The following is a 16,926-nucleotide window of genomic DNA, read 5'->3' as shown; positions in this document are numbered from 1 at the left end:
ATTTTTCTAAGCGGGGTCGCTCCTCGGAGTGTCTGGCAAGAGTTCCGAGTGTATTTCTGCCATGAAAAGCTCTCAGTGAAAACTCATCTGCCTTGCAGATGCCGTTCGGAGTCGGCATAAAACATGTAGGTCCCGTCCGGCCGATTTGTAGGAAAAATCAATAGGAGCACGACGCAAATTGGAAGAGAAGCTCGGCCTTAGATCTCTTCGGAGGTTATCGCGCCTTACATTTATTTTATTTTTATTGACTTACAATTTCTTGGTTCAAATACGATCTTAAGGCCTTAACAACAATTTCTAGGGATAACAGTTTCTTATAACTTTTTCACAATTGAAACTACTTTTTTTAATTCGTGTAGAAAAAAGAAATTTTCCAGAACCTTGTCATTGTTGCACAGATAGATTTATTTCGGGGATCGACAAGTCCTCCTCGCCAATATGCCTTAGGCCCGCCAATGGTTACATACATGGAATCGAATCCCAATACCCGAAAATGCTCTGATAAAATTTTGTTTGTTTTTATATTCGAGCGTCTCGAAGAGGTCCTTTCCAATTCTGATTGAGCTGATGGTATTACTCAATGCCATTTTGTACAGCCATATAAGTTTTGTGGGAAAACCGAGTTCAGACTTAGCCGCATAGTTGCTTTCGTGCTGTCGAATGCGGCTTTGGAATCGACGACCAGGTGACATGTGCCAATCTTTTTTCGCTTTCCAAAATTTGTTAAAGTCCAACCAGCCGATGGACGGTGGGCTTCGATCTATCGCATAAATATTTGCACCTCAAGCTTTGATCACTCACGCCTCTGATTTCTTCTTTCAATAAAGGCATCTTGCTTCCCTTTTAGATGTATGGTAGCGTTCACACACTCTTCTTATAGCGATCGTCTTTGGCGAAACTCTGCAGGCAGCGTCTTTTCTTTCGGTTGCATCACGGCATTCTTCATCGTACAATTTGTTTTTCCATAGTCGACGGTGAAAAATTGTTTTCCTTGGCGGCGGTACAAATTGCTTTAGAGATATGCTCCCACTCCAGCTGCATTCCGTTAGGTTAACTTGGGCTCTCAGGGAGCAGGTGTGAGAGTGGAATTGCGAAAGCATCGGCAGTCAGTTGCTGTCTTTCGGCAACTGGCTTTCCTTGTGGTTTTTGTTTTCGGTTTAAGCCGCGCAGAAGCGGGTACGTATTTTGGCTACGATGAGATAATGGTTCGCGTCGATTTCAGGTGCTCGGATCGTGCGAAAATCTAAAATACTGGATCCATATCCATGTATTACAACGTGTCCGATCTGATAGCGTGTATTTCGTTCGGGAGACAGCCATGTAGCTTGACATATACTTTAATGCATACGACCATGTTTCGTTCCGGCAAGCCGGTTCAGCCTCAGTTTATTAGGAGAGGTTTTATTATGACGTAGTAGCATAATAATGAAAAAAGCCAAATGACAATCGGTTTACGAAAGAAGTAAAATTTAATACACACCAAGCATGGAGGAGCTCACTGCTTACGCATTAGCTTTAGTTGACATTTAGATTATATGTACATACATACATACACATATCTCCGTTGAAAAATTTGAAATGTCATAAAATTGTCAATAAAAGATTTTGCTGACAGTTCCATTTTATTATGCAATTTCGTAAAATGTTAAAGCTAATAAAAACAATTTCAATGTGGCTGAATAAATTTGTGTAAATATTTATAGGCGAAAGTGAATAAAGAATACATGTGCATATGTGTGGGTGAGCTTTAACTCCCACATGAATATAATTTCTTGTAGTAAAATAGTATATATACATTGTGGATGATTTCGTATGCAAGGAATAAAGTTACTTTTCTGGGTATTTATATATGTATATTTGTATGTAGGTAAAATGCATTTATACATTCAAAAAAAGCCAAACATTTTATGACTTTTGTCTCGAGCACAATACAGAAATGCGAAATCATAAGCAGACACCTATATCTACGCTAGGGTGATCCTTAAAATTAAAATCAGCCACTCTTTTTAGTCCCAATCCAATGATAATACTACGGTGATATAAATTATGAATAAATGTTGGTCCCGAGTGAAGACTTGTCGCAGAGGGGTTAAAATTTGGGCTGCCTATGGAGAAACAACTCAAGCGCCGCCAATAGCAAAAAAATTATTAATTTGATATTTGAGTACCACCCTAATACATATGGGTGTGTATGTATGCTTTTGTAGCCTATTATACATTTGCAAATGTGTGTACAACATTTTTATGCACACATTTTCTCAGATAGCCCATTTATGTATATTGTTGCTAACCTGAAAAATTTTTCTTGTTAAAGATAAAACGTGTTGCCGAGTCATTCCGAGCAAGAATAAAACAAATTGCCTGCAATAACAAAAAAACCTGCACAGATGCATTAAATGTACTGAAAATAAATGTACTGTCTTGGGAGTCATTTCACTTTTTATTTCAGATAAAATTTTTATGGCTATCAAATTTGTTTTAATTCTGTTGTTTTTTTTTTTTGTAATTTTTCATTTTCTTACTACCACATTTGAATTAAGGATATTTATTAATTTATTTGTATAAAAAATTTGTACAAATAAGACTAAAGTCTTTTAGGTAGTACATCAATCAATCTTAAAGATTACAAAGGAAATATGACACATATAAATATAATAATTCCAAAGAAATAATAAAAAAGAAAACCATAATAATACTAATAATATTAATATCCTAAAAATAGCATTATACATTTTAACATAGAAATATTTTCGGTACACAGATTAAGAATCAAAGATCGAACTATCGCTTAAGATAAGTTAAGAGCTGGGGAAAGTTATTACTGCTTGTTTGAAACATCCTGCTTTTCGTATAGCTTTTGCCTTAGATGGAAGTGAGTTCCATAGACGGATTGTACTGACAAAGAACATTCTGGATGATGATGATTATCTAAAGTTTGGAACTAAAAGATTCATAGTTCGAGTAGACTGACACAAATTTAGTTTTTTAAATAAGTAAGGTGGATTTTGGAAATACAGTAGCTTATGCAAAAAGCAAAGATTTCTTACTTTTAAGAAATTATATACATCGCATCCCAGGATTTGTGTGGAAAATGAAGATATATGATCATACTTCCTTTTAGAAAAAATTAACCGGGCCGCATTGTTTAAGGCCAATTGTAATTAGGATCGACAACAGCTAAGCGAGATACACTTTACAGGAGATTTAGGAGGAACTTCTTTTCCACTTTGTGGCACGGTAATCACAATTTTATTTAATTTTTTTTTTCAAAATCGGCGGGACGTTAAGTTTTTATGCCGATGCAGAATTAAAGCCTTATACGTTATAATCACTGCCGCCTCAGATACAAAAAAAAAATTCTAACCTTTTTTCATTTCCCTTTCACCGAGACTTGAGCATTGGACCATCTGCCTGCTATGCGGACAGATTACTTTCATACAACATCGACCGCCTAACATCTCATTGCACCCCGAAGTGGATGAACTGACTGAATCATATCGTCACGATGCCTCATCTCCTGAAGAAGACTCATGATTAAATTCAAATAAATAAATAAATTCCCTAAACTGTGAAAAGGGCTCTTCCAAATGATGTTGAGCAAACCAACAGCTTTGTAAGGATTGGGACGAACTTTTCCGAGCCATTTGAAAACAACCAAGGCTTCAGACAAGGTAACTACATTTCGTGCGATTTCATTAACCTGATGCTGGAGCAGATAATTCTATCAGCAGAAAAAAATCGCTATTATTATTGCAAAACGTGTAACTTTTTACTGAATAGGCATTTTGAAAGTAAAGTCCTCTCTTGAAGTGCTCGAGAGAAAGGTTTTTCGGAAGATTCTCGGTCCAGTCCTGTCTTTTACGTAATGCCGACGAATGAATGGACAACAAAGTATTTCAGTTGACACCGTAGCTTGGAAGTAGAGGTAGGGGGAGAATTTCACTGAGTTGAATTCCATTTTTCGTAAGTTATCGCGAAAAAGGCAGAGCTGGCGTAATTTTTAAAGAAGCTTCCAAAATATTGTACACGGTTAAGCGCCAATTATTGATGAATGAAAATCTGCTTAGTGTGTTTCTGGCCTCAAGAGTACTGCAATCAGTTAAAGTATAGACGATGTCCTGTCATTTGCTGGTAGTTTAGTCTTCGCAGTTCAAAAGTGGGTAAATTGTACTTTCTTGTGAATTGTAGTAGTAATTCAGGTTTCGTCAAAACCACATTTTTGTGCCCATCGACAAAGCTTTGCCATAGTTCTTTCCATATTTACACTCAAAACAGAAGGATATTGATAGGGATGACCAAATGTTTACACCATTTGTGTTGAGTTTTGCTAAGACTAAAATTTTAGAAATGGGCCTTATTTGAGGTGAGAGCATATTGTGGTGTACATATCTACATATCTGCCTACTAACTATTGCTCCCTTGCTCAGCTAATATCGCCCGTTTAAGAAGATGAGAGGATATTTAATTGTTTATTAGTTCCTACTTTTCTGTTCCTGAAAAAAATTATATGGATCAAATCAAGGTCACTTAAATAAGCAGTCTGTCTTGATCTACAACTAACTTGGAATCAAATTTGCAAATTAAACACCCAACCATATTTCATAAACTTTTCTCTTAATTCAAGTACAATTATTGTAATTCAGTGCACATTTATCAATTCGAAATTATTGACAAATCCAATTTAAGGCTTTATTGTACATTTATACTGAAACTGATATCCAAATATATTTGAAAAAAAGGGCATTCAATGGAACAATTTCCAAATTTCAACAAATACATTATTTGTATTTTGTGTTTACTTTTTTCGGTCTGTTTTATTGCTTAACATCAAACTCAAATGCCTACAGCTAAGCCATTCAATTGGCAACTTAACAAGCAGTCAGACATTGATTTGAATAAAACTTTTTGGCTGAATAAAATCTAAGCGTCGATAATCCGCACGAGTAGCATTTAATGTGCGCTTGAAGAGGCATACTAGAATTTAATACACTTTCAATATTATTTTACATGAAAACTAGCAGACCCGGCAGATGTTGTTCTGTCCTAAATTTGGTCTATCTGCATACATTTTAATAAGCTTTTTCCGTCTAACTCTGCCCTCGCCATTCTACACTTTTTCCTAATCTTTGTATTCACTCCTCCCTCCGTATTTTTTGCTTCATCTATCTCCATCTTCGTCTCATTCTATCTCTTTCTCAGTCTCCTTCTCTCTTTTCTCTTCTCTCAAGTTTTTCTCATTCTTCTTCATATCTTACTGCCAGTCCCAGAGGGTGGTATGTATTTTGCTCCAGTTCAATTCCGAGTCTCAGTCCCAGTCCCACTCCGAGTCTCAGTCTCAGTCTCAGTCCTAATCCCAGTCCCAGTCCGTCTCTGGTCTAATTCATGGAAAAAAGCATCGTAAATACTAATATAGGCAAATTTATATAGCAACTTTCAGACAAATCGAATAGGACGTGTAAATAGGTATGTGGGTACAATTAATCCATGTCTTTATTTCGGTTTCGCATGCATATTTATCAGTTTTTCCAGGTTGATGCGACTAAATCGAATATCACAATGAAAATTACTTTAAAGCTCTCATCCTTAATACACACACATTCTAGGGGTATCCGGGTCCATGTTTTGGCCTATATCTCGAGAAACTAATCACCCAGCGGCATACAACTTACTCTGTACTAAATCACACATCAACAGCTTCAATTTGATATCCATGAGGTAGAAACACATCCTAGTGTTACCCCGATCCACGTTTTGGCCTATATCTCGAGACCCTAGTCACCCAGCGGTGTAAAACTTACTCTGTACTAAAGCCCACATCAACAGCTTCAATTTGATACCCATAATGTAAAAACACATTCTAGATGTATCCGCATCCCTGTTTTGACCTATATCTTGAGACCCTAGTCACCCAGTGGTGTAAAACTTACTCTGTACTAAAGCACTCATCAACAGCTTCAATTTGATACCCATAATGTAAAAACACTATCTAGGCGTTCACGGGCCACGTTTTGGCCTATCTCTCGAGACCCTAGTCACCCTGGGGTATGAAAATCACCCTCTACTAAAGCACTCATCAACAGCTTTCATTTGATATTCATATCCTATAAACACATTCTAAGGGTATCCGGGTCCACGTTTTGGCCTATAACTCGAAACCATAGTCACCCAGGGGTATGAAAATTACCCTCTACTAAAGCACTCTTCACCAGCTTTCATTTGTTATCCATATTCTCCAAACACATTCCAGGGGTACCCGGGTCCACGTTTTGGCCAATATCTCGAGACCCTAGTCACCCACGGGTATGAAAATTACCCTCTACTAAAGCACTCATCGGCAGCTTTCTTTTGATATCCATATTCTATAAACATATTCTAGGGGTACTCGGGTCCACATCTTGGCCTATATCTAGAGACACTGTGCGTCGATCCTGAATTGCTACAAACCTCACGGAGCCCGAGACCTTTCCAACGAATGCAAAACCGCGGAAATCTGTTAGTACGTCCTGGAGTTATAGCGTCAGGAAGGAAACCCCGACTTATTTTTATATTGTAACGAATATTAGCAGCACTAAGGGATACTATCATCTCTAAGTCGATGCTAAGCAGTGACTTGTATGCACATCAATAATTCCATCATTATGTCTACACATATGTACGTACACGCAGCGGAGAAGCAACGCACAATCACATGCATATATCTGAGATACTCCCGAAAGTATGCAATGGTTGTGCAAGTGTCGCTCACAAATGCACGCGCATGGGGTATGAGAGAAGATCATGCATCTATAATTATAGATGATAAGTAACTAGTAAGTTCTGGAATTGGGAGTGCCCAGAAATATGTCAACGAGGAAACCGCACAGTATAAAAGCAGCAACAGTGGAGGCGCGACAATCAGTTTGATTTAAGACGCTATCTGGCGAGCAATAGTAGTGTTATTGTGAAGTACTTTAATAAAAGCCATTTTGCATTATTGAATAGTGGAGTTATTTATTCAACAGTTTAGTGATACGAACGTTAGCAGAAGGTTGCAAATAAGAGGAATTGCACTAAATTCGTTGCAATTGGTGTCAGAAGAGGAATAGTTGAATAAATTCCGAAGCTTTCGAGTACAACAAGGACATTTTAAAGTTAAGTGTTAAGTTCATCTTGATGTCGACGAGACAACAACAAAAATTGAAGAGAAAAACGAAGCATCGCAGATAGTTACCAGCACAGACTTGAACATGATTTTGGCTGCAATATCTGCTCAAACATCGACAGTGTCATCTCAACTGGAATCACAGGAGACACGTATAACATCCAAGATTGAAGCACAAGAAACGACCATCCTAGAGTACGAACTTAACAGTTATGAAGCATTGATGGCTGCTGTAGAACGACGGTATGGAAGCGAACACAGGAAACAGATCTACCAAATGGAATTGCAAAACCGCTACCAAAAAGCTAACGAGACTTTGCAGGAGTTTGCGTCGGATGTTGAAAGATTGGCTCATCTCGCAAATGCGGACGCACACGTGGAATACACCGAGAGGGTAAAAATCCAGAGTTTTATAAATGGCATTCGAGACGTGGAAACGAAGCGAGCGACATACGCAAACCCAAAGCTGACATTTGCTGAAACGGTATCCCATGCACTGACTCAGGAAACAGCGCCACTTTTGAATAAGCCCGCATAAAAAGCTCATAGCGTTGAAGTGGAAATGCCAGACTGGGTAGACACAATTTTGGAAGCAATAAAAAGAACGTAGCAGAAAAACGATGGTGCCGTCAAATGCTTTAAATGTGGAAGGCCAGGGCACATTGCACGTTATTGCAGTACCAACCCTAACAGTTCCAGCAATGTGGGTGGCCGTAAACGCAGAGCTGAAGGGGATAAGCAAATCTCCAAATCTACTCAATCGTTAAAATAAAGCGAGTCAGCCGTAAGGGCGACAGCTGGCAACCGCAATTGAATGCCTCATAATCTCTATCTCGCAAATTGGAAGAAGGTCGGGCAATCTTACTGTCGAAGGACATGTGGATGGAAAGGAACGTTTACTGACTGTAGATACGGGTGCATCTCATTCCATCATTTGATCGGATTTAGTCAACAAGAAGGTAAGACCATTGATTGGAGCAAGATTACGTACAGCTACGGGAGAGGACACCCAGGTAATTAGAGAAATAGCATGTGAAGTAGCAATTGGGAATGTCTCGGTACCACACAATTTTATAGTGGCAGAGATTGTTGATAAAATCATAATTGGAGTGGACTTCTTAATCGACCAAGGCATCGAGATCGATATGCAAAGCAAGACGATGCGATATAATAACATGGACGTGCCACTTAATTTCGGCTACGAGAGAGGCTACAGCAGTAAATGAGTGCTGGTGGAAGAGAGTCAGCAAATACCACCAAAATCCGAAGCAGTCATCTGGGCAAAGATTGATCGGGATTGCGGGACAAACAAATTGTGGGTTGTTGAAGCAGCAAATAACTCAACACCGAATGTACTTATGGGAAAAACTCTGGCTATGACAAAACAATATGGACGTATTTCGGTAAGAGTACTCAATGAGTTCAAGTCACCACTCAAACTGACCAAAGGAGCTATTTTGGGAAGATGCCAAGAGGCTGAAGTAGTTATTAACTGTGAACAGCTCCAGGAACACGTTTCAACTTGTAATACTGATCATTCAAATGACATCACGGTATGGACGGAGGGCTTGAGGAAGATTATCAGAGTGAGTCGCGAACATATTTGACCAAGATGGCTCCAAACCAGGCCGCATCAACGGTGTGAAACATCACATTGACACTGGAGATGCGAGGCCGATCCGTCAAGCTTCTCGTAGTATTCCACTGGCGAAGCGGGAAGTTGTGAGTCAAATCGTACAAGAAATGAGCGACAGCGGCGCCATGGAACCGTTAGCTAGTACATAGAGCTCGCTCACCGGTGGTACTTTCGAAGAAGAAGGATGGAAAAATAAGATTTTGCGTTGACTACCGGAAGTTGAATGACATTACGAAAAAGGATAGCTACCCATTGCCAAGAATTGACGACACACTGGACTCGCTATCTGGTACGAAATCGTTTTCCACACTGGACTTGAAAAGCAGCTATTAGCAAGTGGAAGTGAAGGAGGAAGACAAAGAGAAAACAGCCTTCAGTGTCGGTGATGGTCTTTGGCAATTTACAGTAATACCGTTTGAACTTTGTAATGCTACCAGCTACTTTTGAGAGACTCGTGGACCAGGTACTGAAAGGACTACATTGGAAAACATGCTTGGTGTACCTGGAAGACATCGTCGGAATAGGCAAAAACTTAGATGAACATCTTAAGAACTTGGAGGAAGTTTTCCAGAGAACAGCTGGCGCCGGTCTGAAACTAAGTCCCAAAAAGTGTTCGCTGTTTAAAAAGGAAGTAAATTATTTGGGTCACAAGGTGACGACAGAGGACATCTGCACTGCGAATGAAAAGATAGAAGCTGTGAAGGATTGGCCAAGACCACAGAATCTTCATGAGTTAAGAAGTTTGCTTGGGCTGTGCACATATTATCGCAGATTTGTGCCAAATTTTGCCAGCGTAGCCCATAGTCTCCATGAGCTAACAAGAAAAAATAAAGCTTTTGAATTGAAGAAGGAACAAGAAGTGGCTTTCCAAATATTGAAAGAGCGTTTGTGCACTGCCCCAATATTGGCATATTCGATTCCAATAGCAATGTTTATTCTAGTTACAGATGCGAGCGGATATGCTATAGGAGGCGTTTTATCACAACTGGTCGATGGACAGGAGAGGGAGTTGCCTATTACAGCCGATCAATTGGAAAACCAGAGAGGAACTATTGCGTTACACGGAGAGAGCTGTTAGCATTGGTAGATTGCATTTAACATTTTCAGAAGCACCTCTACGGGCAGCGATTCCGCGTCAGGACAGATCACGCAGCGGTATAATAGCTCTTGCAGTTCCGTAATCCAGAGGGATAATTGGCACGGTGGATCGAGCGACTACAAAGCTATGACTTTTCCATTGAGCATCGAAAAGGTAGTACCCATGGAAATGCAGATGAAATATCACGAAGACCGTGTAGTTTGGAATGCAAGCACTATTCAAAGTCCGAGGCTAAGGAAGACATTATAGATGTCCGGCTAATGACTATAACTTGTATGGATGAATGGGACAAGGAGCAACTAAGGAAGTGTCAGCTAGAAGATACAGATCTGTCACATGTTATGTAAGGGCTAGAACGAAACGAAAACCAAATAGAGAGGAGATGTCAGTAGAGAGTCCCATTGCGAACTCATATTGGGCACAGTGGAACAGTTTAGAGTTGATATCTGGTTGCTTGCATCGAGAATGGTAGAGTGAAGGTGGTCAATGTAAGAGGAACCTGATAGTTGTTTCGAGGAAAAGGATTCCTGACGTTCTCCGAGCTACATAATGGTCCCAGTGGTATCACGGAGACGCTCGAGAACATTAAGCAGATATTCTATTGGGTTGGTTGTCGTCAGTCGATCACTGAGTGGATTAGGAACTGCGAGGTTTGCAGCAGAGCGAAAGGGCCCAAAAACCGAAGTCATGGCCAGTTGAAGCAATATTACTCAGGTGCGCCATTTGAAAGGATCGGTATGGATGTCGCAGGTCCATTTCCAACTAGTAACTGCGGAAACAAATATGTACTGGTGGTTATGGATTATTTCAGCAAATGGACAGAGGTATACCCAATCCCAAAACAAGAATCGGAAACAGTAGCAGAAGTGTTCATAAACAATTGGGTTGCTAGGTATGGTGTACCAATGGAGTTGCATTCTGACCAAGGGAGATATTTTTAATCAGCTGTATTCCACGAAATGTCTAAAATATTGGGCACTCGAAAAACACGGACAACTGCATTGCATCCTCAGTCCGATGGTATGGTGGAACGATTCAATAGAACATTGGAGGAGCACTTAAGGAAAGTAGTAGACAAGTTCCATAAAGAGTGGGATAGACGCATACCATTATTCTTGATGGCTTACCGATCGGCAGTGCATGAGACAATGGGCCAAACTCCCGCAAAAGTAATCTTTTAGCAATGACCTTCGATTTCCAGCTGATTTGGAGTTCGGGACGAATGCCGATGCGGAGAGAAATGCCAAGGAATCCACTGGTGTCTTGGAGGAAGAGCTGAGGGAAAGACATGATCTTGTAAGGCAACGAACCAAGATTATGAGTGACAAGATGAAAACCAGATATCACAAAGCATTTAATTCGAAAGGTTTTCAGGAAGGAGATTTGGTGCTGCTATACAACCCACAACGAAAAAAAGGTTTGTCACCGAAATTGCAGTGTAATTGGGAAGGCCCATATAAAGTTATAAAACGAATCAATGATGTAGTTTACCGCATACAAACCATTGGCAAACCACGAAACAAAATGAAAGTGGCCCATTTGGAAAGGCTGGCAGCGAGTAGATCGGAAAATTTGTCTGATCGCGACGATCCGACTTAGGTGGAGGACAGTGTGACGAATATTACCATCTCTAAGATGTACCAAGTAAATGCACAACAACAAAAACATTAAAGCAAGCTACATAAACACATTAATCATGCGAGAGACTATAAACTACAAATATACATGTATATATATGGATGGTAACCAAGCATGAATTTTGAGAAGTTACTAGACCTTAGGAGAAATGGGTGGACGAGACAACAGAGAGTATAAAAGCAGCGAAAGCTGAGTAATAAGTAATCAGTTTGATTTAAGCACGCTATTGGTTGCGAACTATAAGTGTTGTTGTGAAGTAATTTCAAAGTAGTCTAATAAAGACCATTTTGCATTATTGAATACTGGAGTTATTTATTCGTTACAATATATATATATAAAGTGGGCGTGGTTATCATCCGATTTCGCTCATTTTCAATACCAATCTATTCTATATTTACTAAAGTTACCGTGTTAACGGACAGACGGACGGACGGACGGACGGACGGACACGGCCCAATCAAATTTGTTTTCAATACTGGAGATTTTGATATATGGAAGTCTATATCTATCTCGATTTCTTTCAGTGAACAGCAAAAATCACAATTTTCTCGATTTAATCAAACACTAAAACTTGCATTCACATTCAATCATGCGAATAAACTCATATTGAATAAACTCATAATTGAATAAACTCGTAATTGAATATACTCAGCATCTGTCTTTACCAGACTCTGTTAGCATGATTGCGATCGAATGACCGAACAGGTTTTGCGTACGCAGGTTTTGCAAACGCCTGAATTGATTATATTCACGCATGCAATAAGTTGGTTGATTTTAAGTCAATGTCGATTATGTTCGTTTAAGCAAGTTGGACCATTGAACACGATCATGTTGCCGAATATAATCGAAGGTTGTTGTGTTCGATTTTTGCAGTTCATTGAATCCTTTATACCTGTACAACCAACCGTTATCCTATCAAAGTTATAATACCCTGTGTACAAGTACAGCTGGGTATAAAAAATATCAATGTATGTTTAACTGTCTAACCGCATTCTTTCTCCTTTTTTGCAGCGCCATTAAATAGGCCGGCACTACCAGCTGAAAAATTCCTTAAAACGAATGAGGTACGACACTGCGTATGAGCAACAATTCACGCCACGCCAATGCGGTGCTTTCACACTGGACATTGACAATTCAATTGCAAATGGCTTTAACGGTGAGTGTTGCGTGCTTTTAAACAAAAAAACAAAAAACGCTTAAAAACTAAAAGCAATAATAACAAAGTCGTATAAGACGATGACGATGACATCGGAATTTGAATGAAATGACGCCAAGCAACAACAACAAACTCCAAGCAATGACACGGCCTGTCAATGTTGGCTATACATTAAGCCAGCTAATGGCTGCTATGCTAACGAAATCGTTGGCGCGAGATTTTATTAAAAATGCATGGCAGGCGTTGATGCCGTTCGCTCTAATGGTGTTGGCTAAAGCAACAACAACAAAAGTAAATAAAATGGCATTTGAAGCGAATGAAAGTTAAAGAAAATACGAAGAAAATATAAGGCAGCGGCTTAGCCAAAGTAAATTAGAAAAAGTATGTAGCCAATAAATATATACATAAATAATTGAGAAATGTATACTTTAAATGCATAATATAAAAAACTTAATATCAAAACTTTGATAAAGAGATACAAAAATTTATAAATTTTGGTACTAAAGTAATTATGCCATACAAATGCAACGAATAACAATGCTAACTAGGAGCGAGAAAAAATTTCAACAATAAAAAAATTTCCCATTTAAAAAATAAAGAAAAAAAACACAAAAAGTACTTTTATGCATATTCATTCAAAACATTTTCCCGGTGAACAAAAAAAAAACCCAACTAATCGTCGTTTAAGCAAATACGCAACATAATATAAGATGTATGTATGTGTGTGTGAAGCGTTGTTAACCAGCAATGTTTAACAGCAATTTAGTTTTTTGCTGGAAAAGCAAAACAACAACATAAAAACTTGTAAGACTAATAAAACAGATTTAAAAGAGATAACAATATACATAAACAACGAAGATATAGACGCGTTTAACTCATAAAAAATTCGACAGGTTTCTTTAAAAAAGTAAAAAAAAGATAAACAAAACTAAACGGCAAAGCATCGGCTAACCAAAACGAACCAAAAACACACAACAAAACAACAGCACAAAATAAACGAACAAAATCTATCAAGATGAGTGATGACCAAACAACGCCCAATGATGATGATAAAGGTAAGTCAAACTGGGCAAGTATAAAAACTAACCAGCTAAGAAAACCCATTACAAACAGTCTAAATTCAGCGGCTTAAAGTTAGTACATAAAACGTGACAACAAAAAGTGTGAAAATTGTCATGTGAAAATGGTAAAGAAAATAAACACAAGGAGCAGAGTGTAATGTTGGGTCAGGAGGGATTAGATTTTGCTATTGGGTGAGGTCAGCATTTGCACAGCAATGAAAAATATAAAAAGCAGACATATTACAAATAAAGGAGAAAATGTTATTCTAGGTAAAAGTGAAAACAGCGAAAGGTGTTAAATGTATAAAAGCTATCTATTTTAGTTTTTCGTGCTCAAGGCATTTTCTTCTTCTTGTTTTTTGCTCAATTTATAGAATTTCTTTAATTTTGTTGATGGAGCATCGTTTTTCTACAAGTCTCATTCGTTTGTAAACTGTTGGAAAATTTGTCTTGTTTCACATAGAAAATGTGTGGCATATGTTTTCTAGTAGCTCATAGGTTAGGTTGAACTGACCGGCCCATGAGGACCTCACATAGACTGACTGAGTGTTACCAGAAGTTTATTTTAACGACCAAACTGAAAAACTCTATCGAAACCCAGGACTTATGTTATAAAATAACTCGGTCCTCTTGGTAAATACTTGAAGCTTCCTAGGACTTAACCCACTTGCTGCTTCTAGATCTGACAGCTGTATCACTCCTAATAGCTGGAGTATTAGCCTGGCAAGCGCAAGGCACGAGCACAGAACGTGCTCGATCGTTTCCTCCTCCAACCCGCACTTCCTATATCTTCTATCATTAACCAAGCCTAATTTAAAGGAATGTTACGCCAGAAGGCAGTGTCCAGTCAGAATACTCATCATGAGTCTACAGTCCTCTCTTTTCAATGATAGAAGCAACTTTGTTAGTCTAAGGTTGTAAGACCTACACATAATTTTTAACACTTTGTAGCCCCACGCTTGAACCCACGCCTTTCCCGCTTGTTCGATAGTGTGCACCTCTCCTCTCGCTTAACCTCGCCCAGTCTAATTAAGACGTCTTCGGAGCAAGCTTCAAGGGATGCACCCTTTTTAGCCAGTTCATCTGCTTTTTTATTCCCATTTATTCCCATATGCCCTGGGACCCAGTATAGACGTATGCTTCTCCCTGTCCCGATTCTCTCCAGAGATTGCTTACACTTTAATACGCATTTAGATGCCGTGTTATGAGAAATTGTTGCCTTTATTGCTGCTTGACTATCAATATAAAAGTTAACAGGGTTGCAGATTAAGCTATTCTCTTCCAGTGTTTTTACTGCTTTACTTACGGCTAATATTTCCGCTTGGAAAACGCTGCAGTAATCTGGCAGCATGTGGGATCTGTTTATATCCGGATAGGCACACTATACCGCAGACCCTACTCCTTCCACCACTTTGGAACCATCTGTGTCACTATGGTTGGAGATATCACATACAAAATTTGGTTATGCTTGGAAAAGCCTAACGCGTTTCGCAGGGGGGTAAAAGTTCAGACTACCCTACGGAGACTCGAAAAATAAAAGTGATTCTTCTTTTTATCTAATACCCGAAATAGATATCACTATGGTCGGAGATATCACATACAAAATTTGGTTATGATTGGAAAAGCCTAAGGCGTGTCGCAGGGGGGCAAAAGTTCAGACTACCCTATGGAGACTCGCAAAATAAAAGAGAAAGAGAAAAAAGAGGAATGGGCTATATATAGTAACTAATGGGTTTTTTGTCAATATTATAAGCAAATTAATTGCATAAAATAAATTACGTTTTCAAGTGATCAAGAACTGAAGTTGATATTTCGTTTCAATATGGTATCGCGACAAAAAATTAAGATTTATTTAGAGGGCCTCATCGAAAACCAAATTACGGGTGCCAAGTTGCCTTTTAATGGGCAAGTGTTACGGATTTTTCTCTACAATATTAGAAAAATAAAATTAAGTGTTCGCGGGGGTGCATATCTTGTGATAAAAGAAACGGCAGTGTTTGGCAAAAAGCACACATCCCTCTCAAGCCTAACCATCATAATGTTGCGAAGTTAGAAGCGTTATATATGAGATGGCGGTCGCTTTTTAAAAGCAGTAAACCCAACTCTGCACACCAAAAATCGAAAAAGTCGAGATTTTGCGAAGAATTGGAAAATTTATTTGATATAGCTCACGAAAAAGCATTGAACATGATCAACAACCAAACTGATAAGGAGTTTCTTATCAATCAGAGGAAGAAAGGACGTTTAGGCCCATTTTCAAGACTAAATTGTAGAGTAGTCTGAAATTTTACCCCCCCCCCCCCCGCGACGACCGCCTTAGGCTTTTCCAATCAAAACCAAATTTTGTATGTGATATCTCCGATCATAGTGATATCTATTTCGGGTATTAGATAAACAGAAAAATCACTTTTATTTTTCGAGTCTCCATACGGTAGTCTGATCTTTTACCCCCCCCCCCCCCCCCCCCCCGCGACACGCCTTAGGCTTTTCCAATCGTAACCAAATTTTGTATGTAATATCTCCGACCATAGTGATATCTACTTCGGGTATTAGATAAAAAGAAGGATCACTTTTATTTTTCGAGTCTCCATAGGGTAGTCTGAACTTTTACCCCCCTGCGAAACGCGCTAGGCTTTTCCAAGCATAACCAAATTTTGTATGTGATATCTCTGACCATACTGATATCTACTTCGGGTATTAGATAAAAAGGAAAATCACTTTTATTTTTCGAGTCTCCATAGGGTAGTCTGAACTTTTACCCCACTGCGAAACGCCTTAGGCTTTTCCAATCATAACCAAATGTTGTATGTAATATCTCCGACCATAGTGATATCTATTTCGGGTATTAGATAAAAAGAAGGATCACTTTTATTTTTCGAGTCTCCATAGGGTAGTCTGAACTTTTACCCCCCTGCGAAACGCGCTAGGCTTTTCCAAGCATAACCAAATTTTGTATGTGATATATCTGACCATACTGATATCTACTTCGGGTATTAGATAAAAAGGAAAATCACTTTTATTTTTCGAGTCTCCATAGGATAGTCTGAACTTTACCCCCCTGCGAAACGCCTTAGGCTTTTCCAATCATAACCAAATGTTGTATGTGATATCTCCGACCATAGTGATATCTATTTCGGGTATTAGATAAAAAGAAGAATCACTTTTATTTTTCGAGTCTCCGTAGGGTAGTCTGAA

At 38.8% G+C, this 16,926-nt stretch overlaps 2 protein-coding genes across 3 annotated transcripts in view; one reads left to right on the top strand and one right to left on the bottom strand.

Annotated features, from left to right (window-relative positions):
• NaCP60E (Na channel protein 60E) overlaps window positions 1–16,926 on the top strand; it is a 641,026-nt gene that overhangs the window by 74,393 nt on the left and 549,707 nt on the right. For both annotated transcript variants that reach the window (XM_067774083.1, XM_067774082.1), the window contains exon 4: window positions 12,526–13,725. In XM_067774083.1, the coding sequence (XP_067630184.1) occupies window positions 13,686–13,725 (40 nt within the window). In that variant the 5' untranslated portion in view covers window positions 12,526–13,685. The remainder of the gene's footprint in view (window positions 1–12,525; window positions 13,726–16,926) is intronic.
• Window positions 1–16,926, bottom strand: part of Tpc2 (Thiamine pyrophosphate carrier protein 2) — a 535,063-nt gene that overhangs the window by 74,802 nt on the left and 443,335 nt on the right. The gene's annotated exons all lie outside the window — the stretch shown is intronic.

This window comes from Eurosta solidaginis, chromosome 3 (assembly GCF_040869045.1).
Source record: "Eurosta solidaginis isolate ZX-2024a chromosome 3, ASM4086904v1, whole genome shotgun sequence".
NCBI lineage: Eukaryota > Metazoa > Arthropoda > Insecta > Diptera > Tephritidae > Eurosta > Eurosta solidaginis.
The sequence above is the reverse complement of the archived record's forward strand: the minus strand, read 5'-3'. Positions and strand labels throughout refer to the sequence as shown.